Here is a 23,460-nt window from a genome sequence, read left to right on the forward strand (position 1 = left end):
GATCCGAATGGCTTCAACCGCGGACAGTCACGTGATTCTGTAAATCCCGATGTATGGATCGTTCTACTTTTTCAAGGTACGTCCAAAGGTTAGGGAGATAATCTACACTTTCTACACTTCTTTACGAAATGAACCGCATTCACATAAGGAATCCATATCCCCATAAACATCGACTCGTGGCCATCGTCTATTCATCTAGAGGCGTATCTTTTGGTCGCGGACTAGGGCTTCAAATAGTACTCCATTTCCAACGCTTGGACGATTCAATCCAATGTAGGCAGCTCAATGGCCCGATAAAGCAGGATCAGAGCAGAGTGGGACTCTCCTATAGAAGACGTTAGAAAAATTTAATAACAAACAATCCCTGGTATACTTACCACCACCCGAAAGGGTCTCGATCTTCTCGGCTTCCACTTCGGTCACCTTGTCGTCGTTGAACCACCACCACTTGCCTTCCCCCTCGCGGCGCTTGCCACCAGTCTGGGCATCATTGGACTTCCGCTCCGGTTGCTTGACATAGGCCGTGTAGTGACCACTGTCGGCACTCGCGCCCTGGTGGGTAATGACGCCGCGAAGTTCGTACAATCCAGACTGGTTGGTGCCGTTGGCGGGGCCATTCTGCTTAAGCAGGTCGTATAGCTCCTGCTTGGCGACCCGGACGGCTTCCATCTTCTCTGCCTCGTACTCCACGTCGGTCTTGAAGTTCTCCTCCATTGCAGTATCGCCGTCCTTATCACCGGTCTTGCCCTTCTCTTCAGTGGCTTTTTGCTTCTTCTGCATCGGCTCCATGCCGCCTCCAGTTTCTTTCTCTTCTTTCTTATGTTCTTCCTCCTGTTGAATGTTCAGCTTCTGACGCTTGCGAGAACGCTCGATGTCAACCTCGTCCTTCCGAATTTCGCGGACCTTGTCACGGACGGGCACGAGCTGCTTCCGAAGCTCCTCGGTACAGAACTCTACCACGTCAAGTTCAGCAGGGAAGGTGACCTTTCGCATAATCTTGGCCTTCTTCTGAGTCTCGCGCTTCCAGAAGAAACGAACGAAGTGCACCGTCAGGTACTTCGGCAGTCGAGAAATGCGGGACCGCTTCGTGTATAAGGCGTTGCGGTTCAGCGTAGGGGACTGCTTCTCGATCTTCTCCTCCAAGCCTTCCATAATACCATCCTGAAGGTGGTTGGTTTCCTTTCCGATGTGGCAATCCAGCTTGAAAAACACGTCGGAACCCTTGCTCGGCTCCTCGCCCGCATCCTTCGCCCCAGGTTCGTCACACTCGGTAACGGAATCAAACCGGCCGGCCATATATTTCTCGACGAATGAAGTTCGAGTGGCGGCATCTCCGTTTCCATCACTGATGGTCAATTTGGTTCGCAGTTGGTTCAGGATTTGGGACCATGCCTCTTCGGCGTCCTGCTGCGCATAGCCATGTCCGTTGCGGTCACGCTGGGCAAACTGGGGGAAAACCGTGCGAAGAGCATTCAAGAACATCAGTGGAGGGATGCCCTCTTGGGTCTCGGACATCTGCTTGAACAGGTCCCGAAGAGCTGCAGCCATATCCCTGGAGCCATCCAAGGCGCCGAGACCGAAGCTGCTGAGGTCGGAAATACCTGACTGACCAGAGGCATTGCCCGGTTGATACTTCTGAAGCTCCTCCTGCAGCTCAGGAACACTGCGCAGGGTTTGGAGAGTGGAGTTCAGGTAGCAGGTGTTTCCCAAATTCTGCAGACCAGCAGGTATAGCACCCTCTTGTTGTGCCACTTCCGCAGCAGTCATGTCCTCGAGGAACTTGACTGCCTCCTTCGGCCGACCGAGATCGGCAGATCCTTGGCCACCCGACGGGGTACCCATCATCATGAAGATCTGCCCTGGCTTGGCGTTGAGCGACGACAACGGGGTGTCATCCTTCAGCTGGCCGCCCTTGACGAGCACCTTTTGTCGGTCTGGCTCCACGCCCGTCAAAGAAAACAGCTGGTACTTCAATGTCTCGCCGTTGGAGGTAGGGTCGAGCTCGACTTCGTGACGTTTGCCGGCGTGCTTCACAATAACTGAGACCAAAGTTAGCGACCAAGATCGAATCAATAGCACTCCCGCAACATACTCGGTATCGACGCCATCTTGACGAGTCACTTCGCAAAAGGAGAGCGATGGGAGAACTTGGATGGGTTGGGTGATTGGTAAACAGCTCCGGGGTGGCTGATCAGACGTGGGGCTTTGCAAACCAGCCAAACAACCGTCATCACCGCCCCAAGCGGGACGACCTCTTCTCCGCGCCTCCGCTGTTATCGTACTCCTGTCTCTTCCTGCAATTGCTGGCTCCGTGGTATCTCGTGATACTTGTTGGATTCCCAGAGCAGAGCTGTGACTGTGATTTCAACTTGATTTCAAGCTCGGAGAACCACAACCTTATCCAATCCATACGCGCTACCCCTCCGCCATGGTAAGTCAGGCCCCAACACCTTGAGCACGACATATCTAACCACCGGTATCAGTCACAATCTTTGCGCCCATATCTCCAGGCTGTGCGCTCGTCCCTGACCGCCGCACTCGCCCTTTCGAACTTCGCCTCCCAGACCTCCGAGCGCCACAATGTGCCGGAGATTGAGGCCGCTAGCAGCCCCGAGCTTCTCCTCAATCCGTTGACAATCAGCCGCAACGACACAGAACGTGTTCTGATCGAGCCGAGTGTGAACTCAGTAAGAATTTCGCTGAAGGTCAAACAGGCCGATGAGATTGAGCACAGTAAGCCTTTCTGGTCTCTGGGCAGGCTCCGAACCATTTACTGATCCACGGCAACTAGTCCTTGTACACAAGTTCACACGTTTCCTGACTCAACGCGCCGAGTCGTTCTTTATTCTTCGACGGAAGCCTATCGAGGTCAGTGCCGGACCGACTCAGTTCAAGCTTGGCCGCCAAGACTATAGTAGCGTTGCTAATGGTATCTTAGGGCTACGACATCTCCTTCCTAGTGACGAACTACCACACCGAGGCTCTGCTCAAGCATAAGTTGGTCGACTTTATTCTTCAATTGTTCGTTTACTCCCATGTCCCCACTGTATCACACTCCGACTAACAGATGTCTAGTATGGAAGAGGTGGACAAGGAGATCAGGTAGGGCTCTAGGTCTCACTTCCCACTTACAACCGACTTTGCGCTGACAATTCTATAGTGAGATGAAGCTTTTCTTGAACGCTCGAGCTCGATTCGTTGCCGAGTCTTTTTTGACTCCGGTAAGTAGCTCCCTACTTTGCATTTCTCAACTATCTGCTAACAGATCCTCAGTTTGATTAAATTGCGTGGCGTTCTTGAAGGTTGCTGGCGACGAAAGATACACCTGTCTTATCCGTATTTGTTCCATACATCAACACAGGCTTGCAATGAAAGACTACCCTCGGGTGAATTTCCAGCTCCACTATAGGCACTATACGTCTCTACTTGATGATCACAGTCTGGCTGGACACTAAGGCTTTGACTTGTGTCTCTGGCCGGACTTTCCCCCGAAATTTCCAACCATATATTATCAAAATTCTTGTCTGGGCCAAAGCAAGTCCCAGGTGAGGATTTCCTCTTGCTTGGGAGTTATGTTATAGCCGTTGAGCTCCCGAGCATCCACTCCCTAGTAAACCGGTCACTGATTCTACATAAGATAGCCCGGTAGCACACCAGGGAATCCACCAGAGAGCTTCAGCACAAATTTCTGTGGAGTCCTTGCTCGATACCTCATTGGTTTCCTGAAGATTTAGGGCTTGGTCTATGTCTCTCGCAAATCTCAGCTGCAATATGACACTTGTGATTCTGTCTTTTCTATTGTCCTCGCTATTTCATTACTATGGGCTTTAATGCTGAAGAAACCAATGCCCATAGGATAAATCAGATGTGCGTGCGTTTGGCTTGATTTATCAGCGCCTTCCTAGATTGGGAGGTGGATGTCTGCCTGTGGCATGGGCTCTTTCCTGACCTTTCCCAACTTCGCTCACCCTACAGCTTCACTTCTTCCACCATGTTGTTCAAGATGTCTCCGGTGACTGGCATAGACGGAGCAGTGACAGGGGCGTTCGTCTCGATAGTCACCATCCGGAAACAATATAAAAACAGACAAGTCATCTCCGATGTATTGACGACAATCGTATCAGATTGGATGGCGTCGGAAAAAAGCCGACGGTTCTTGGAGGCCAGCAGACTTGCCTATTTTCAGAGATGATATATGGCCAACTATGGTCCTTGAAGTGAAATGGTCGGAAACAAGAGCTAAACTTCGGCAAGACATGAGGTTCTGGCTTGTCCTAATCTTCCCCCTTCATCATCCCTCATCCTTATCGAATTTCTTACCTGACCTTCCGTCCCTCCGCATCCTTGGTATGTGCCGCTCCCTCACCTTCCCAATCCTTCCATCTCTCACCCAGCTGCCATAACCAGAACGGCAGTCTCATCTCTCTTGCCCTTCTCAACCCCTCCAAATTCCCCTGTACCTCTCACTTTGTTTATCTCCCTATCTCTTTCAACTTCTCTATCTCTCCAAATCTTCCATATCTTGTCTTCGTCAACCTTCCACCCACATCTTACCTTCCTACCCTTCTTCGTTACTCTCAACCTTCTACATACCTCACCGGCTTACATCGAGATTAGAGATCTGCGAGGATGTACCACCTCCCCATCGATCCTCCTAGCCAGGAGCAGTACCAGCGAAAGCTGCGGATCTACCAGGACAAACCCCTGGAGGAAGTGCTGCAGCAGAGTGACTGGCCAATTGGAAACCTGGCTGATAAACGCGAGCCTCATCGTCATGGAGTCGCCCGAATTGACAACGTAAGTCACGTATTTTGATCTGACTTCTTTATTCTCATTTACTGTGCTAAGTACGTTTTGGACCCATTTCATAGATCCCGTACACGGTCACTCGTCAGGAGGTGATCCAGCTGTTCGGCAGGTCTGCGAATCTGATCCACTCCTCTCAATGCCCCGTCCATATCATCATGGAACGCTCTACTGGCAAGACCATGTATTGCTTCGTTGAATTTGAGAATCACGAGAGTGCCAAGGCGGCAGTGGACCGCGTGAATTGTGCCTCTGACTCTCACATTGGCCCTCGCATGGGCAATCGCCATGTCGATGTCGCTATGAGCAGCCAGGAAGAACTGATGAGGGCACTCTTTCCCATGGCAAAGTGCCTTGACTGGATCAACGATCGTTTCGTTCCCCACGGCACTAGCCCCGCTGAGTGGTGGTCATCCGGCTTTGATGGGTTCCTCACCGACGAAGAACTGTTCTGCGTCCTGCGACACGCAAAGGAGCCTCACCGAGTATGTGACCATCCTCCCTTCGTTCCCCTTCTTTACCATTATACTGACAGATATCTCAGAGCGCATTCGCTGGCAAGGTGCCCCAGCGCACATACGAATCCATTATCAGCACCATCTGGAAGGCAAGTTATTGCCCTTGACATGCTTCTCATTCTTTGACTGCTCCGCGTTTGCTAACCCCTTGTTAAGTTCCCTTGGTACGCGACTGACATGTATACTGTGCATGCTCGCAACCAGCTGTTTGACACACTGCTGACGATGGCGGAGCTCCTGTACTCGCGGGTCACCACCACTCGCACTGTCGGCCTAGACTACCGCCTGGTTGCCGAGATGATGCAGACAGGCCTCCGATGCCCGGCATTCAACCCCCGCATGAAGTATGCTCTGGTTGAAGGTGGCCGTGATCATGCTACCCTGGCCCGTATGTCGCGAGAATACCTCTCTTACTTCCCCTTCGACACTCTAACCTGGTTGTCGCCGTATGACGTCGCTTGCTTGACGGTAGGATCCTTTGTGCTACACATCTCTTTTTTTTTTTGCCATTCAACCCTGACATCTATGTTAGTATTATGCATCGCTCATGAGCCATGGCCGTGTTTCCCAGACCGAGCAACAGGGCCTAGAGAACCGACACACGGATCCCACCTGGATCCAGCCTTATGGTCAGCAGCTCTTTGCTTGGAATGACAAGACCGCCATGAGTAAAACCTTTGCAGATGCGATTACCTACGAGATGGGTGTTCTTAGGTCTCTCCTAATCGCTGGCTTCGGAAACTCGGGTAGTCACTCCCGTGTGTCGTCTATCGGAACGGCGCCGCCAAGTAGCCCTCCTGACCACTGCGCACCCCTGTCTTCCAGCAGCCCTCGCACCGCGAGCAATACTCCGCGGCCCGGTCATACCTCCACCTCTAATACCCGTACACCCTCCTGGTCGAATACCGTGGACGAATTCTATCCGCCTTACCACTCCACAAGCCAGAGCTGGGACCCCTCTGTAACTACCTACGCCGCTGGCGCCAGCCAGACCCGTACTCGCACTGCCCATAACACCTGGCAGACTCATCCTTCTCCTGGCGGCAGTTCGTTCCGTCAGTAGGAAGTCTGTGCATATCACCACCACTTACGGATGAAATTTACGATACGGTGATTATGGCGCGACATTGACGGGGATACGAGATACCGTGATATCAACCCGTCCTTTCAATTTTGTACTGTGCTTTCGCACATTTGTTCTGTATCTACTAGTTGTTTCTTTCAATTCTGCATGACGTGGACACTGGCCAAGTCCAAGGCCCGATGGGCTGAATCTGGGACAGGTGTGATTCCTGAAGCGCCGGTAGATACGTCCTTTGCGGTATTGAGAGAGAATGAAGTAGATGCTAAAAATGATTTTTATTTATTACCACGTGCATCCAGTAATTTTTTTAATAGTCTGAAATGGTTGCAAACGGCTTGTAGAGACAAGGTGCAGTGGGCATAATCCTTCTAAAACTGCATATATCCTAGCGAGTGGCAGACTACTTCAAAGAAGACCGGGACGGGACATAACAAGCGATTTTGCACATTTAACGTCATTGATCTCGTCCAATTCATTTTCAATAAGCCTTCTGACTCTCCGCATCTTCCTCATCCTTGCAAAGGGCGTCCCCCATCCTCCTTCACGTTCCCACATCGTTCTTCCAATCCCGTAGCTCCACCCAGGAGGGCACGACTCCAAAGTACCGTTTCATAAACAATGCCTGCGATCCCATTGACAGCAAATTGGTCAAGAGAGGTGGCCATCAGCCTGTAAGATACCCCTCCGTCACGAAACTGCGAACGGGCGGCTCATGAGTCTTTTCATCGCAGTATGTGATCACCGACTCAAGTGAGAGGCCTTGGTTGTGTGTGATTATGCCAAAGTTCAAAATAGAAGCGAACTAGACGCAGGTTATGTCCAACGATAGGCGCCCCACAACTTGTAGTGACAAGACTAGGAAGAGCATTGACGTCACGGATTAGATCGGGCATATCCTCGACATAGGATAGGTCTGTCTACGGGTGAAATATTGACATTCTATAAAAAGGAACGGAATATGGCCATTGAACATTGCGTTAAGGCCGAATCGATGGCCCGATCATCGCGGATAATCGATGGCAGAAAAAATGCCCGCGGAAGGCTAAAAGGCGGAGCCAAACATATCGTGGACTCCCTTCGTATTACGCAGTAAAATAAAAAGCCGGTTTTAAATGGACAGGTCCACCCTTTGGATTTTCCTTTTTTTTTTTCTCCTTGTACCTGAATAGAACGACCTTATTTCTCCACTTGGCTCATTTCTACGCTTGGGTCAACATCGACACCGTCTACTTGGCCGCTTTGCAGGAATCGGGAAGACAACAAACAAGGACACAAATTTACAAAATACGATCCCCATATAAGACTAGCGAGACTAATTTTGAACTCCAAACTATGCCTCGACGATCATCTCGGCCCGCTCCCGCGTCCCCGGAAGCGCCTGGGGCGGCGCTCAAACGACGCGCCTCGGCGCGATTGTCCGCCTCGCAGGGCGAGGTTAAGCGGATCAAGTCCAACGCCGACCTGTCTGGAGTAAAGTCCACGACCAAAAAGAGCAAGTATTTTGAGCCCGATAGCTCCGCTGAGCCTGAGGAAAGCGAGAGCGATGGAGACTCGGGCTCCGCCTATGAGGAACAGGAACAGGAAGAGGACCCGCAGTCCTCCGATCATCAGTCGGAGCCTGAAGAGCCCTCCGACAGCGAGGATGAGCCGAAGACTGCGAAGGGAAAGCAGGGCCGCAAAGCCACGTCGGACGCACACGCGCTAAAGGGCAAAGAACTTTGGCGCGAGGGCGTGCGGACAGGTCTGGGGCCCGGGAAAGAGGTATCCATCCCCAAACCCAAGGCGCGCGACGCGGGCAATGTGACATATGAAGACGAGACGCTGCACCCCAACACGAAGCTATTCCTGCAGGATCTAGCGCAGAATAACGAACGCGAGTGGCTCAAGGGTAACGTCCTAAGGCCCATAAAACGCGGTTACCGCAGCTAACTGGGTCTGTAGCGCATGACCCCGACTACCGCGCGGCAAAGAAAGATTTTGAAACGTTTGTTGAGACGCTGACTCCGAAGATCGCCGGCGTGGACGGCACCGTTCCTGAACTGCCCGTGAAGGACTTGGTAAGTTCACACTCGTGTTCCCATCTTTGTTTGTGTTTCAGCCCTTGACAAGTGTCCTAGGTCTTTCGCATTCACCGAGATATTCGGTTCAGCAAGAATCCTCTTCCGTACAAGGTATGCAAAGCCGTATTGCCCCTCCACCAGTTCCCAGTTCCCCAATTACAGCGGGTCGGCCGCGTTCTTGTTACCGTGATGCTCGTTAGCGGCACGCTGACGGATGAACAGATTCACTTCTCTGCAGCCTGGTAAGTCACTGCGACTGTGGCGAGAGGATGATCGGCTTATGGATGTGTAGGTCCCGCACGGGCAAGAAAGGCCCTTATGCTGCGTACTATGTCCATTTCCAGCCCGGCTCTTGTTTCGTCGGTATGTCTTCCAGCGCTTTCCACCTTTGCGACCATGGCAACAGTCCAGTCATTGCAGTACTTGAAGTACTTGTTCAATGCCATTGCGATCTTCCATGATCACCGTTCCATGCTCACCATTTTCAATCGGTGTAGGCTGCGGTCTCTGGCACCCGGAGGCTGAACCCCTGGCACTGCTCCGAGGGGATATCGACGAGAACGCACATCGCTGGAAGGAAGTTCTCGGGGCGCCGGCGATGCGCCGCGAGTTTCTGAACGGAGTGTCTGCTGATGAAGACGCGGTCGTGGAAGCCTTTACTCGTCACAACAGGGAGTCTGCCCTAAAAACCAAGCCTAAGGTATGTAGGAAGTCTTCTTTTTTGACCTTTCACATGCCCCTGAAGGATCGGACGCATCCTGGTATATACCATGTCCTCCTGCATCTTCCTCGATGAAACCATGAGGCTTGAGGGTTCAGGCCGATGAAAGGGTCGCGATGTTGATGAATTGGTCACGGATGACGGCCGATTCTATCACCGATCGGAGTCAGCCATCAAAAAGAGTGCTCCATCTATGTTAGCATGCTAGCCAGGGCCTTCAAAGGCACGACTGGGTTTCAATGAAAGCCCGGGGACCGTTCTAACCCGTTGGACGCCGTTGGACGCCGTTGGAGAGGCATCATGGTACATCAGGACGCGTCTCCGTCGGCTCGGCCAATCCACGAGCAGGAGAAACGACGGCACTCAGCCACGGCACCTGACAAGGAGACAGCCTCAACAAAAGACCAAGTGGCGGTAAAGAGCAGCGAGTCCCCTGGAACCAGGAACACGGCTTGGAGCTGGTTTTTCCGTTTTTGACGCCGTCTCGTCTGGTTCCATGGTTCACTTCGGCGCCAGTCTCCACGGGCCTCAAAGCAATCAAAGCAGGCCCCGAATAACATGCTGATACCATCTTTTTACAGGGCTACGAAGCCGACAACGCCAACATTCTGCTACTACGACTGCGCAGTTTCACGATTGGAAGGCCTATCTCAGACAAAGAGATGTTGGCGCCGGATGCGCAGGACCGGATCGCCGCCCTGGTTGGGGTCATGGAGCCCTTTGTAAGCCCATCCTAGCCCATCGCCGCATGATCTATCCATTTCCTTCCCTCTCCAGCCTAGCCCGATTTCCCTTCTGAGCTAGCCACTTGGGCCTCCCCTTTCAATGCCAATCAGCTCCGTGCCGTCGTCACACCTTTGCTGCAGCCCTTGGGCCTTCCAGGGAGGGGAAATCTTCGCAATTGCTGACCACTCCTCGTTTCTTTAGGTGACGTATCTCAACAGTATCGTGATGCCCGATATGTAGATGAGATGGGCTCGGTCGAATTCTTTTCTGGAGGGGGGCATGGCGGGAGAAGGGGCGGCTGTTCTATCCCATTCTTTTGTTTTGATTCTTGTTTCCGCCCAAACCTGAACCTTCGTCACGATTCCCGCAATCATACATCTCGCCATCCCCGGCTAATTCACTACTTCAGCCACTTCGTCCCCAGACCGACTGCATGCACATGACCTTGCTTGGATGTTTTCGCACGGCGAGCTGCTGCATTCCCGGGTCCTGCGAGGACAGGGCTATGGAGTGTCAACTGCACATTCATCACATCTAGCTGCATTACCTGACTTATTTTCCCATTCTACCCCTCCATGTCACACAGCCCGCCAAATCTGACACGGGTCGAGCTCGATACACATTCAATACAAACTTTGTCTCATCGTCATAGAGCCAATCGCAAGAGCAAACCTAGAGAAAACAGAAAAAAGGGGCCGGCCCAATTTTTTTCCCCCTTTTACCAAAGTAAGCGAAGACCGTGGCCATCATCCAGACCGAGGTATCTGTCCCGAAACTACATATCAGCAAAAAAAACAAAACAAACTCCACTAGTAGAACCGTAGAACCATTCTGCAACCCCTTCCTGACACGCATGAAGAATAATCGCCACCGCACCCGCGCGCCGCGTTCGGCCCGTTGTCGGGCAAGCCCGCTAGGCAAAACCTTGGAAACCTTGGGACTCCATTTCGCATGTGGATTGGGCCCGGGCGGGACTCCGCTGCGTCCCAGATTTTGGCAACGATGAGCACCTTCCTTGTCTGGCAAGGACCGACTGGTGAACCGAACAATCCATGGCTTGGGAAAGACCGGTGGGTTGGTTTCTTCATTCCTGTGGAAATTGCCCCGACATGTATATCTACTTGGGAATCTGGTGGTTTGCCTTCTTTTTCCCTGGCTTGGCCCGGTGGCATTGTGGTGGGGTGGAGGGGAGTCGTGCGAGAGACTCGAGATGTCTCATCCCGGGGAGGAGTTGGTTTCAAGGGGAGATAAAACGGTTCAATTGTGGGATTGGCTCGAGCGTAGATGATTGGATGCGCGGGTGCGACGCTGTTTCTCTTGCGGGACGAGGGGATATCTATTCCACGGTGAAAGCCGTTTAACCCTATTCTAAACTGAATCATGACAGTGACAGAGCGCTCAATATCCGAAACTTTGAATTTAATATAGCACTGTCAAAGTACTATCCCTCGTCGTGCCCCATTAAGGTACGACCCAAGGGTATCCTTCTCGAAATTTATTACCTGGCCGCCATCTCACTTGACGGTATGGAACCACAGACGGCGGCGCTTTTAATATTGATCAAAGAATAACTCGGATAGAATTGATGACACGAGTGGCTTTCGATACCGTAGAATCCTCCAAATTCATTGCTATGTATCAATATATATCTCTAAATCTGTCCATGGGTCCTTCACCGCTCCTGGGGTATAGATAGTTCCATGAAGAATCACCAGGGCAGTTTCCATACTCTGTTTTCTTCGATTCTCCCTCCAATGTATAGATCACGATGTGTTTTTTCCATATTCGATATTGATCAGCCCTGGATAGTTATCTTAGGTGAGATGTTCTTTCAGTCACTCCGTCTTCGAGTATGGCCGGTATGCCCGTTACTACCAATCGTTCGAAGCTCCGCCTTCACCATTTCATATGCCAATGGAAATCAAGAGACAGCAACTTCGATCGGGTTCCCGAACATACATGGTCGGGTACGCTGCCAGGAACGATCTTGAAGTACCTAGCCATGAATCTTCCAACTTGGGAATTTTGGATGCCGTCTGTACACGCGTGGCAGAACCTAGTATAGATTGCAAAGGTTCCCTTATCTTCTGGACTCAAATAGAGAGAGAGAAGACGTTTCAAACCTCGGATCCTCTGGATTGATGGTCGTGTTCATTTTCCAGGAGCGTTCCGCGCGGCGCAGGCCCGGGTTCGGCAGTTTAAAGTTCTCCAGCTTACATCAATGCATTGGGGAAAGCCGAGCAACTAAGTTCAGCCATCTCACTGCCTTACTTCGAACGCTTTGCTGCCCAAACAGGGATCAGAGTGAAATGACGAGGCTGTAGGTTTCCCCAAAAGATGCTGCACCACGTGAACTTGAAGACTCAGGCGACCTCATCACACAGTTGGGGTCAACTCTGAACTCTGCACCCGTCCCAAACCAGAATGACGCCAACTTTGTGATTTCACTTTCCAATAAACCATGTCCAGGATCGCATGGATCCCCAACTGAGCCACGAATCAAGGTCCGCGGAGATCGCTCATGCGCCGGCTGGCAGCAGGCCGAAAAAGCAACGTGATCGTCCCGCCCTGTACGACACGACTTTCGCTCCGACAACCGAGTTGGAATCGCAACGGTGTGTCACCGCCAGTTCTTTCCTGCACACTCGACCAGTCCATCACACGACAGGGGGTCCCAGGACGTGCACTGCGTCGCAGGGACGAGCTACCAAACATTTCCTCTTCCCACCCCACCCCCCTGTCTTCTCGCCACGTCAGATACCCGAGAGGGCCGGTCTGGCGCTATAATACTATCTGTTCCCGTGACCGAAAGGCCATGCGGGCGGCGCCTATTAGTGCCCAACGGGCTCCATCCCTGCTGATAGACGCGCTCCCGTGTGGGTAAAAACGAAAGAGGGGGGGGCAGCCCAGTGCAGCCCAGCGCAGCCCGGTCCCCGAGCCCCGGGGACCAAAAATAAAAAACAGGAACACAGTCACCATCAAAACCAGATAGAAAACGTCGCAGCCTGCCGACAACTTTTGCGGTTGGGTCTCCAAGCCCGCGCTCAGTCCTTCTTTGGGTCCGAAGCGACTAGCGTGTTCCTAGGAGAAAGTGCATCGAGTGGCCAGCGATTCTGGGACGGGTGGAGCCCACCCCCCTCCTCTGGAGATTTCGGAGGACCAAAGACATCGAAGAAATCCGGTACACTAAACTAGCTGAACAGAAAGTGGAGAGCGGCAACGGAAAGACGCGGACGGCAATGCAGCGCGCCGATTGGGTTTGCAGGATTGGAAAAACGTGGCAATTAAAAAACAATCTAACGCCTGCGGGACTTGATTCTGGACGATGCCGGTGGGAACAGCGGTGCGCGAGTCACCTTGGCTACTGCATGTCGCCATTCCGTTTTTTTTTTTTGTCTTATCTCTTTTTTTGGAACTTTGAATTTTTCCCTTTTCATCCCAGATGGCACACATGCATGAGATCGGCGGGAAGGCCGGAGCGGCCCGTGGGACAAGTACCCCGACCACGCAGCTTGCAAACGTTCGGCTCTGGGGATTCTCCCTCGATCAAAGGAAATTGACGAGATGATCGTAGGATCCAATAAACGCTCCCGATATGCTCACTTTGTCGACCGAAGTGATTCAGATTGATGGAAGATGAAGCCTTGGGGATTGGCGGTGACCTCCCAGACCTAGTTCCACCGTACAACGTGGTTGTGGCTCCCTCGACAAGGAACCCGCCCCCTGTCAGCGGTCAACGCCACGCTAATGCAGGTTTCCTTGGCTCATGATGGGCTTTTCGGATCCAGTGCTACAGCCCTGGGAACTTAGGGCCCTCCACCACCGGTCAGCGTTGTCCGGCTCCGCTCTCGTCACCAGACTCGTACCAGACTCGTATCGGGTGGCGAGGCCCGATCCCCACTCGTCAGCTGGAGTCTGATCGCCACCTTCACACCGCCCCCCTCCAAGCCTCGACAGCAGAAAGGGCGGTTCGATAGTACATGCAGTAGCTTCATGCGCATCGCCTGGAGCAGATTGCCCGTTCCCGCTTCCCTTTGCACCCTCCCCTCATTTTCTGGGCCTCCCCCGCTTCAGGTGGGCGATTGGGTTGCGACAGATTTTCGCCCCGAGCCGAGCCCATCGCCATGGAAAAAGAAACCTAGTTCCGCGGGGCCGGTTGCGGTTGTGCGACAACGGACCGAGTCGCGGCTGACCCGTGGATGACCCGGATCTGTAGCCAGGGATCACGGAGGAATTCATGACGATCCACGCCCAACATCGTGCATGGGCAGGGTCTATCCATGCGAACCCCCAAGTCATCGGTGATAATCAGCCCTATCCCTAGGTGATGCAGGATGCTACGGGTAGGCCCCGGCGCTCGAGGCCCCCAGCACCCAGCACCCGTACTGTAAATACGCGGCTACAACGGTTCAGCTGAGATGGATCCCCCGTCCATGTCGACGGGTCACTGGCGCCGCTTTAGCCCGCGCTGCCCGGTCTCCACCCCGTCGTCTAAAATATCATTTTCCCTTCCAATCAAAAAATTCCTTTCTTTCTCTTTTTTTTCCCCTTCCCTTTTTCTTACTTCTGGATCTGAGCTCTTGCTTTCTTTCTTTCCTTTCCTCCTTTCCAGAGCTTGTCGTTGCGCGTCGTGGGGTCTGTTCTGCTTTCCCTTGCTGTTCCTATCCCCAGTCCTAACTCCATCGTGCTCACGTCATAGTCCGAGGCTCTTTCCTTTTCTCTCTTTTTCTTTTTCTTTTTTTTTTTCCTTTTTCCTTTTTCCTTTTTTCTTTTTCCTTTTTCTCTATTTTTCCTTATTTCCTATTTTCCATTTTCCATTTGCTCCCCCTTCCTTTTCATTTCTCGGACCAATTTGGATCTTCCTGCGTCCGCTTTGCCCTGCGTGACCGCGCTATGCTGGCGTCGCCCGTGTGATTCGACTCGTCTCCCTTTCCATAACTCGACGTCACATCCCTGTACCCTTGACTCATCTCATTTCCCTCATCTCCCTCCCCCTCCCACTACAAATGTCAGGCAATCCTCCCGACGACGACCCCAGTCGACGGGGCTATCCGGATCCCAATCGCCCATACCCCCCGTGGAATGGTCAGGACGAGCAAGGGCACCCGCCTCCCGGTTATCCCGTACGTTGTCGAGTCAATTGTCAATGAGGGGTCGTGAACATCTGCTGATTGTCGTTCACACAGTACCCGCCGTCTTCCTATCCCCCTCCCGAGCACGACCGCGCTTACTATCCGCCGCCACCTTCGCAATACCCGCCGCCTCCACACTACCCCCCGGGGTCTTCGCAATACCCCCCGCCGTCCAGTATGACTGCCGTTCACCCTCACGGAGCGCCTCCTTATATGGGCTACCGCCCCGATCCATACGGGCAACCTCAGGCACCTCAGGTCGTCTACCAAGCGGCGGCGCCGCGACAGCGAACAGCCATTGCCTGCCGATACTGCCGTCGACGCAAGGTACGTCCGAGGGAGAGCCATTGGGAGGACCATTCGCATATGGAAAGCTTACTGACGAGGTCATAGATCCGTTGCTCGGGCTTCGAAAACTCCACCGACGGACGCTGCACCAACTGCCAGCGCTTTAACCAGCAATGTATGTTTACTCCGGTCTCGTCGCAGGCGCAGGCCTTCGTCCCCGCGCACGCCGCCTACCCTCACCTGCGCGATTCGCAAGGCCGGACACGCACCGACCCGAATGTGCAGCTCTACGGCCCCCACGGACAGCCTCTCCCTCCACAGGCGCATGATGCGCAAACCACCCTGCCGCCGCCTCAAGGGATGTACCCTCCGTTCGGCGCCCCCCCGCCCCCCCTTGCAGGTGGTATGCCTGATCCGGTAAGGCAATCAATCCCCTACTGAATCATTCCCCTACTGGCGGAGTCTTTGATCTGATTGTTATGATTCATGTAGCGCCAGCGTCGAGGCTCAGGCTCGGGCTATGACTATCCCGATCCTATGAATCTGGCTCCCGTTACGCCCTCCAGTGCTACCCCCGGATACCAAACGCATACCGTTCCGAGCCCCTACTACCCCCAGCCACACGATCGGCGCACCTCGCCGCAGGGCGGCTACCCCTACGATGCGCGCCACTCAGCATCGCCCCACAATTCGCCATTTGTGCCTTTGGCGCCCCCGTCCCAGGGCGGCGTGACCCCACCTCCCGCTCCAACCTCGACTCCCGGCGGCTCTCAGCGCGGTGGTCTGAACGTGCGCGACATGTTGAACCCCGGAGACACTCGCGACTCGGGCGCCCGATCCAGCACGGACAACGACATGCTCGATGCGCTGAACCGGCGCGGCCTGGACAAGAAGTAAGGGCTTCATGTGGGTCGAGACGTGCCAACCGGCGGAGGCATACGGTGGAAACGACGCGACGGGAATGCGGGAATCTGGGAAGAAATGAGATACCGTGTGCTGGCCACACGGTTTTGGGAGGACCATGTGTTAAAGTTACGGTTACCTTTTGATGGCAGCATGGCCTCTGTCGGAGTGATGCGGTTGGACCGGGTGTGTTCAGGATCATCCTGGAATTTACTGTCTCTGCCCCTGCGGAGGAGCACGAGCCCCCTCAAAGGAACGCCAAGGCGATCTCCGCGCCGATTTGCGCGTGAAAGCAGGTCGGGAGCACCTGAGGCGGTCCGAACGTGGCCGACGATGACGACGACGGTCTCAATTGCATCAATTATGATACGAGGCCACTAAATGCGGACCCATGATCTTACGAGCCGAACGAACTTTTACACCGAGATCGATCGGCCTCAGGTCTTCTTCGGTTATCGGCATACGACTTTTTTATTGTTATACATTTCGATTCTTCATCGACCGATTTATTGCGGGGCGCGTTCGGTGTATGGTCTTGAGGGCTTTTGCGCAGGCTTCATTCCACTGAGGATCTATTCGTCCAGATTTCCCCGACAGCCACGGTCGGAGCAGGAATTCCAAGCTACAGCATCATGTCTTATTGCATTATATCACACAACAAACCCGCAACACCTCAGCCTCCGTGACGACCTCCACGGGCGGCAACAACATTATTGTCACAAATTTCGGGCGGCTATATCTGAATCATTTGCAGTTACTCTTTCTGGGTCGGTTCCTTTGAAATCCGTTTTTGCGTTGTTTTTTTTTCTCTTTCTCTTTTCATTTGTTTTTCCCGTATATCTTATATTATCCGGAAGGCAATCTTCTTGCGACAAAGATGGTCGGCTGTGTCAGTTCTTTGATTCTTGCTCTGTTTTTGCGAGTCTGTTCATCACTTTTCTTAGTTTGGGAGGCTGTCTGATCAACTTTGTTTATTTACTGCGTCTTGTCCGTTACGCCATGTTCTTTTCGTCGGTTAAGCGCTTTTGAATTCGACGGTGACGTGTCTTGAGTATGATATTTTCGACTGTTAGATTCAGTAAGCATTAATTGTAACTCTTGTACGTAGAAGAAAGTCGTAGGTTAGACTGTTCTTTGGTGCATGATGAGAGGCAAAACGCCGCAAAAAGTTAGGGCTAAATTTGCCGTTCCATCGCCGTTCATTGGTCTCAATAGCCGCGCCCTCGAGATCATCAAGATGATTACTTAGATCTCGGTGGACAAGGCCAGTCAGATCTCGTGCAAGATTCCGGATTCGACCGGCCCCTCAAAACAGCCGTTGATATCAAAATAACTTCCGGGGAGATCATGATGTCGGCCAGCTCCTCTAGCCCCCGCGGTCCGACCCGTCTTGACAGTTCGGTACCAACTAACCCGTATTCTGGTGACGAACCCTAGACTGTCAGCACCAAGGGCGGGCTATTAGTCCATATTTCGGTATATGGAAACCCCTTGAATACCCGAACCGGATCAAGACGAGCGTTGTATAGCCCTTTCATAACCATCCCTAGACTGGCGAGCGCCTGAATCTCACCCCGTCCTGTATACTTCCGGAGTATTTTCCGTCCCGCCGCAGCGGGGTTTGATGGTGGGTCCCGTCAGCATAAGCACGACCCCGTTTATGTACTGTACTTTACACCAGGATAAGCCGTAGATTTCTTGAAATACCATTGGTAAGCTCGGATGGCCGGTGGGTCAGATTGTTGATCTTTGCCCGTTTTCTTTCGTAACGCCGTTCAGAATCAAACGTTTCCGGCTAGTGGCACCGTCAGATTTCTGAGATTTCTAATGGTTTGGGCCTGAGCGTGCGCCATGAAGAAAATGGCTTTTTTTCGTTCCGTTTTCATTCCTTCTGGTTTTCGGTGACGGGGCTTGATTGTTTGCTCTCTCCCCCTAGGTCGTTGCAAGGGTCTATTTCCGTCAAAAGTTTGGATCAGTCTACAGGGGTGGAAGTTGGAAGGGGGAAAGGGGTGCTTGAGTGGGCTCTAGTTGTTGGCTTTGTTGCCGTTCGCTGGAGGTGGAAAGGGCTGTCGGTGTAAGTTATCTACAGTCGGCTAATCCGAACCAAACATCCTGGGATTGTACGCTACAATCACGGTCTCGCTACTATTACGACAGTTGATGCGAGTTTGTTCTTTACTGAATGAATTAATGATCGCTAACTACCTGTACTTTCTCTGCCCATCACAGCCGATCCATTCGCGTTCGAAAAAGATCACAAAAACAGGGATCTAGAGACTAGCTAGGTATTCCACCGCCATTAGGGATTAAGCCCTGATCCGGGACTAGATCGCAGAGACCAGGAGGGCAGCAGAACGGAAAAAGGAACGGGAACAGGAAAATTGAGATGCAAAGAAAGGGGAGGACAGAGGAAATGTGGGTTTTCAATAGGTCAGAAAAGAAGCCGGTAAATTGAAACAGGAACGCCAGAGAAAAAGGAAATTTGGAGACGATAGAGTATCGACAGCCGAGGTAAAACTCGGCGGATTAAAGGGATGCAAGCGAGTGTAACAAGTGGGAGACAAGAAGCAAGAGAAATGCAATGGGTGCTTTTGCAGGCTGAAACGCAGCAATGCTGGAGGGTTGTGAGCGAGTGACTGGTTGGAAAGTGACGGAGGTTGGGGTGATTGGGGCATTAGGCGTGTGGAATCGTTTCCAACACGCGGGACATTTTCTTCGCTCGGACAGGGTCTTCGACAATCATATCACGGCCCTTGAGCATCATGTGTATTGTGTCGACCACCTTGTTGAACGAGGATGCGGCGCCGCGCTCTTGCTTGAACCGGACCAGACTCAGATTCGCCTGGCGGCCGTGCTCAAGCACAGTGTAGAACTCTGCCGTGAACTCGACTTCTCGAAGACGTAGAACTGGCATCAGGTTAGTATAAACTGGAGGGAAAGAGCATAAAGAACTTAACGCACAGTTGGCCTCGCCGACTCGTCCGTGGACAATGCTGTTGCCCTTGTCCATGTAGACATCTTCCATTCCATAGTCTTCCCACTCACGGAGGAGTCGGTAGACCTCCTTTCGGCCCCTGACCTTCGAGGTATTCAGAGCAATGACATGGGAAGCCGGCTTGATTTGGAACACACGGGCGAACCAGTTGTGGTTTGCGAGGGAAAGACGCTTGTTGCGTACGGGATTTCGAGAGGTGTCAGCTTCAAAAGAGCTTTCTGTGTCAGGGAAGCCCTTGCAGAAAATGGAAGTGTCGTGTTGATCCTTCGAGCTCTCTTCTTCTTTGTCTTGCTATAGTCTTAGCGGAATATTGAAAAGACAGGGGAGCTTCAATTTACCTGTTTCAGACTGCGGAGCAGGCTTATTTGCCTTCTTCGACACGAGTTTCTTCAACGCTCCTCCGAATCTCTCCATGGAGGACTTGCGAGTGGGTACCCGGTTCTCGGCGACCTTGATTGGCGACACCGGCTCCGAAGGAGGACTTTGGATTATCACAGTGCCATTGCTGGGGACAATTGGTTTGGTATCTTTCGGTGGAAGAGATGGGGGAATTTCGGACACTTGCGGGCGGTGGTGCTTGAACCATGACCACTTCTTGCTATCACCCGCCCGCTTAGGAGAAATAGGAGCCTCCTCAATTGGCTCCAGTGCACATGGGTGACGGCCTTGTCGGGAATTGGCAGAGAAGGCACGGATGGGGTCCATGAACTCAGGCTCAGCAGAATCCGACTCGGGAAGCTGGTTTTTCTTACGAATCATCAAGGGCTTCACTTCATCGAGAGACCGCAAAGAGCTTTGCGGGACCATCCGGATGGTAGCCCGGGCATCGCTCACACGACTGGCAGCAGAGGGGCGAGACTTCGGTTTGGTCTTGGGAGTGAGCCCACTGGGACCACGAATAGGGCTTGCAAATTCCTCGTTGATGACAGGCAATGCTTCAGGTGCAGTATCGAATGGGTCCATGAAGACGGGAACGACCTCCCCGGATTCGGTCCGCTTGTGACGCTGTGCGTGGTCCTCCTCAATCAACCTATCCAGATGTCCAATAACGCCGGAAAGGTACGCAGGGATGTTGTCATTTCGTCCTTTGCTATGCTCGACGAGCTTGCGCCGAGTCTCTGTAAGTTCATGGATGCTGTAAGAGCGGCCAGACTCCTTGAAAGATCCCTTGGGATTATCCGACGAACGCTTGGAGGAAACACTGGCGTGATGGTTTGGACTGGCGATAGAAACAGGCGTCGCAGGCGTCTCGTACCCGGCTTCTTCACTAGCAGAACGAATAGTAGAGATAGAGCTGCCATTGAAGGCCTCTTCACAGATCTGGCTGAGCTCGTGGGACACCTTGCGGGCATCTTCCTTCCAAGTCAAATCAGAGACCCGCATCTTCTTGTCCTGGCACAAACTTCGAGCCTTTATACCACTGCGGTGAACGACTGTTGGCTGAGCGGGAAGAGGTGGGCTGCTGGGCATGGGTGGAATATCAATTCCGTCCGCGATCATTTGCAAGCTGGCCGCACTGGGAGACCGCTTGAGATCGGTCTGCTGGTTTTGTTCCTTCTGTACCGTCTTTCTTCTCTTGGGCTTTGTGGAGCCCTGCGAGCGATTGCGAGTATGGTGGAATGAAACATTGCGATGATAGCTGATTGACCGAGTAGACATGCCTCGGGCTCGAGAGCTGGAGAGGGCCAATTTTGACGAGTGGAAAGACTTGATAGAGCTTGGCTTATGCTTGCGCTTCTGGAGAACAGTAAATGGCGAGCCGGTCACGTCATCTGCTTCCTCTGGCTCTACTTCTTCTGCGATGGAGGGCGGCGGCTTCACGACGGGGGAGACTTCACCAATTTCAGGGACCTCTGCAGCTTCCCTATGGATTGTGATCTGGGCATACTTGACCTCGGAAGCAGCGCCCTTGGTCTTTGGTGAACGGTACGGATCATAACTTTCAACACTTGCACACGACTTGGGCTCTTGAGTCCCACCCATCCGACGGTGAAGGTCTTTGACCATGGAAATGTGGGAGCGGCGCTTGGAAGTGCTCCGATTTCTGCGAGCTTTGCCTCCAGGACGGGAAATATGGTGGTAGTCACTTGCTGAGTACTCCAGTGGCTGTCCCTGGTAGTTCTCCAATTGTTCATCTCGGAACTTGACCAGGGCATTGTAAAACATTCGCTCGTGGGTGGGTTCAATGCACATAATCCTGTCAATCAAGTGATCCGGTTTCACATCATGCCATAGTGTCTGAAGATTCCGCAGAATATCACCGTCCACGTCTTGGCGGCTGGCAACAAGGTTTCCACAATCCTTGACTGACAAAGCAGGGGGTGGCCCAATGTAATGGTCTGCCATCGCATTGTGAAGCTTTTCATACTTCGTCAACAGTGGGTGCATCCACACATTCTGCATAGAGATACGGTCCTCGGGTCGTTTTTGGAGGATTCTCTGGATGAGATCGGCCGATTCATCGCTCAGCTCCGGAGGGATCATGTAGTCGCCCTTCTTTACCAGGCGCAATGTGTTGGGAAGGTCGCCACCATCGAACGGCAAATATCCTGTCAAAAGGGCGTACAAGATAATTCCACAACTCCACATGTCCGCTCTGTCACCACGGTACTTTCGTCCGTAGATGATCTCCGGCGCTGCGTAGTGGGGACTGCCACAGGAAGTATTCAACCAGTGGCCAGCAGGTTGGAGGGCAGCCATGCCAAAATCGGCAAGCTTGACATTGTGTTGTCCATCGAGCAGAATGTTCTCGGGCTTGAGGTCACGATGGCAGATGTTGAACCGGTGGCAGTATCCAAGGCCAGCAATAATCTGACGAAACAATCGAACAGCTTCCTCTTCTGGTAGGGGTCCATTCTTGGAGACATAGTCGAAAAGTTCACCTCCTTCCACGTATTCAAGAACAAGGTACCTGCGAATAATGTCAGGTGCAAGATTGAGAAATCGCCGGTTATCGTACTTACAGTTCACCACGGTTCTCCCACACATCGTACAAGCTAATAACATTAGGATGTTCAATCAACTTCATGATGACTACCTCACGTTCGATTCCACAAGGCATGTGGCGGGCGTTTGAGAAACCCGAGAAGTTGTTCATATTCCGATCCATCGCGGCAATGCTTTCACTTTGTACCATGGCCGCAGACTTCTTGGAGACGATCTTGATCGCCGCAGTTTGGCCTGTGACGGCATGCTTGGCCAGTCGGACACGTCCGGTGGCGCCCTTTCCGAGGGTTCTTCCCAGCTGCCAGGGTCCGACATGAGTCTTTCTCTTGCCCTTGTTCGATAGGATAGACGCGGCTGACACTACCGAGTTCCGTGCGGAGTCCGACTGAAAATCCGTTGCTACGGAGAGCCGCAGGTTTTCCTTGTCTCTCGGAGTGGGACTCATGACGGCGGACATGCGATCTGGTGTCTTGAGCAAATCGAGGCCTTCCACATGAACTCTAGGATTTTCTCCCTTCGGTGATTTGACGTGGTTGATTCTGCTGGAGGCGTCGACTAAAGGTTGACGTCTTCGGTGGGGATCGTTCAGATCCAGGATCCCCCGGTCCATTCTCGGCAGAAACGAGCTGTGTGTTCAAAGTTGCATGTAGTGTTGCTTGGTGGAGTAGCAGTCAGTGGGGTGCTAGGCACTGTTAGCTATGGTCCATATTCAGCGTGGCTGCCTTCAGTCTGAAACTCACATTAGGCGGCACGAAAGGAAGGATCAGTTCGACGTCCACTAAGAGTGTTCGTCAAAGGCAAGATTAGCGATAACGATTGACTGAGATATTATATGGAAGTTGAAAGAGTGACAGGGACGAATCAACACAACATCGTGAGGTCGAAGGCGAAGGAGAGGCGTGGGAGCTGAGAACCCGAAGCGAAAGTCGACACGAAGGGACGAAAGAGTCGCGCGAGCAGTGGTAATCCAGAAGAGATCAAAAGAGATAGGGTGGGGGGAGAAGTTCGTGGCATGCCTCAGAGCGACTGTTGTGGAATGAGAAAGAGGGAGATTCCGTGAATGGCTTGGAATGCATCTGCTGTCACTACACAATTTTACCACCACTATACCCCTCTACTTTCAATCATTGTTTCCTATTGATTTCTTCTTTCGCTGTCAATTTTGAAGCTATGTTATTCTTTGTACCGGAGTTCTGAATTAGTTGATTTCTCGCCCCATGGGAGGTTCGTTTTGTTATACTCCTGGGACTCTGAGCAAGACGTTTACTTCACGACACTAAT

General features: G+C 52.5%; 6 protein-coding genes across 6 annotated transcripts; 4 read left to right on the forward strand and 2 right to left on the reverse strand.

The window, feature by feature from the left end:
- Positions 1 to 263: 263 nt before the first annotated feature.
- Positions 264 to 2,108, reverse strand: N7498_004557 (ubiquitin-specific protease UBP6; the record flags this gene model as incomplete). The annotated part of the gene is made up of 3 exons (XM_058451619.1): positions 264 to 325; positions 378 to 2,039; positions 2,093 to 2,108. 3 exons carry the CDS (start codon positions 2,106 to 2,108, stop codon positions 264 to 266), a joined length of 1,740 nt encoding a protein of 579 aa, XP_058308157.1.
- A 320-nt stretch (positions 2,109 to 2,428) lies between these two features.
- N7498_004558 (actin-related protein 2/3 complex subunit 4 family protein) lies at positions 2,429 to 3,282 on the forward strand (the record flags this gene model as incomplete). Its single annotated transcript, XM_058451620.1, has 7 exons — positions 2,429 to 2,431; positions 2,484 to 2,733; positions 2,792 to 2,868; positions 2,939 to 3,021; positions 3,076 to 3,102; positions 3,161 to 3,221; positions 3,274 to 3,282. 7 exons carry the CDS (start codon positions 2,429 to 2,431, stop codon positions 3,280 to 3,282), a joined length of 510 nt encoding a protein of 169 aa, XP_058308158.1.
- Positions 3,283 to 4,629: 1,347 nt separating this feature from the next.
- On the forward strand, positions 4,630 to 6,387 carry N7498_004559 (uncharacterized protein; the record flags this gene model as incomplete). Its single annotated transcript, XM_058451621.1, has 4 exons — positions 4,630 to 4,797; positions 4,872 to 5,417; positions 5,481 to 5,792; positions 5,857 to 6,387. The coding sequence occupies 4 exons, from the start codon at positions 4,630 to 4,632 to the stop codon at positions 6,385 to 6,387; spliced, it is 1,557 nt and encodes a 518-aa protein (XP_058308159.1).
- A 1,353-nt stretch (positions 6,388 to 7,740) lies between these two features.
- On the forward strand, positions 7,741 to 10,155 carry N7498_004560 (DUF2461 domain-containing protein; the record flags this gene model as incomplete). Its single annotated transcript, XM_058451622.1, has 8 exons — positions 7,741 to 8,296; positions 8,350 to 8,465; positions 8,526 to 8,579; positions 8,631 to 8,710; positions 8,761 to 8,831; positions 8,966 to 9,168; positions 9,771 to 9,911; positions 10,117 to 10,155. The coding sequence occupies 8 exons, from the start codon at positions 7,741 to 7,743 to the stop codon at positions 10,153 to 10,155; spliced, it is 1,260 nt and encodes a 419-aa protein (XP_058308160.1).
- A 4,766-nt stretch (positions 10,156 to 14,921) lies between these two features.
- Positions 14,922 to 16,232, forward strand: N7498_004561 (Zn(II)2Cys6 transcription factor domain-containing protein; the record flags this gene model as incomplete). The annotated part of the gene is made up of 4 exons (XM_058451623.1): positions 14,922 to 15,038; positions 15,102 to 15,374; positions 15,441 to 15,752; positions 15,828 to 16,232. The coding sequence occupies 4 exons, from the start codon at positions 14,922 to 14,924 to the stop codon at positions 16,230 to 16,232; spliced, it is 1,107 nt and encodes a 368-aa protein (XP_058308161.1).
- Positions 16,233 to 18,912: 2,680 nt separating this feature from the next.
- N7498_004562 (serine/threonine-protein kinase) lies at positions 18,913 to 22,789 on the reverse strand (the record flags this gene model as incomplete). The annotated part of the gene is made up of 4 exons (XM_058451624.1): positions 18,913 to 19,145; positions 19,200 to 19,520; positions 19,572 to 22,144; positions 22,197 to 22,789. 4 exons carry the CDS (start codon positions 22,787 to 22,789, stop codon positions 18,913 to 18,915), a joined length of 3,720 nt encoding a protein of 1,239 aa, XP_058308162.1.
- Positions 22,790 to 23,460: the final 671 nt, after the last annotated feature.

This window comes from Penicillium cinerascens (genome assembly GCF_028974065.1).
Source record: "Penicillium cinerascens strain IBT 15544 chromosome Unknown contig_5_segment0_segment0, whole genome shotgun sequence".
Lineage (NCBI taxonomy): Eukaryota > Fungi > Ascomycota > Eurotiomycetes > Eurotiales > Aspergillaceae > Penicillium > Penicillium cinerascens.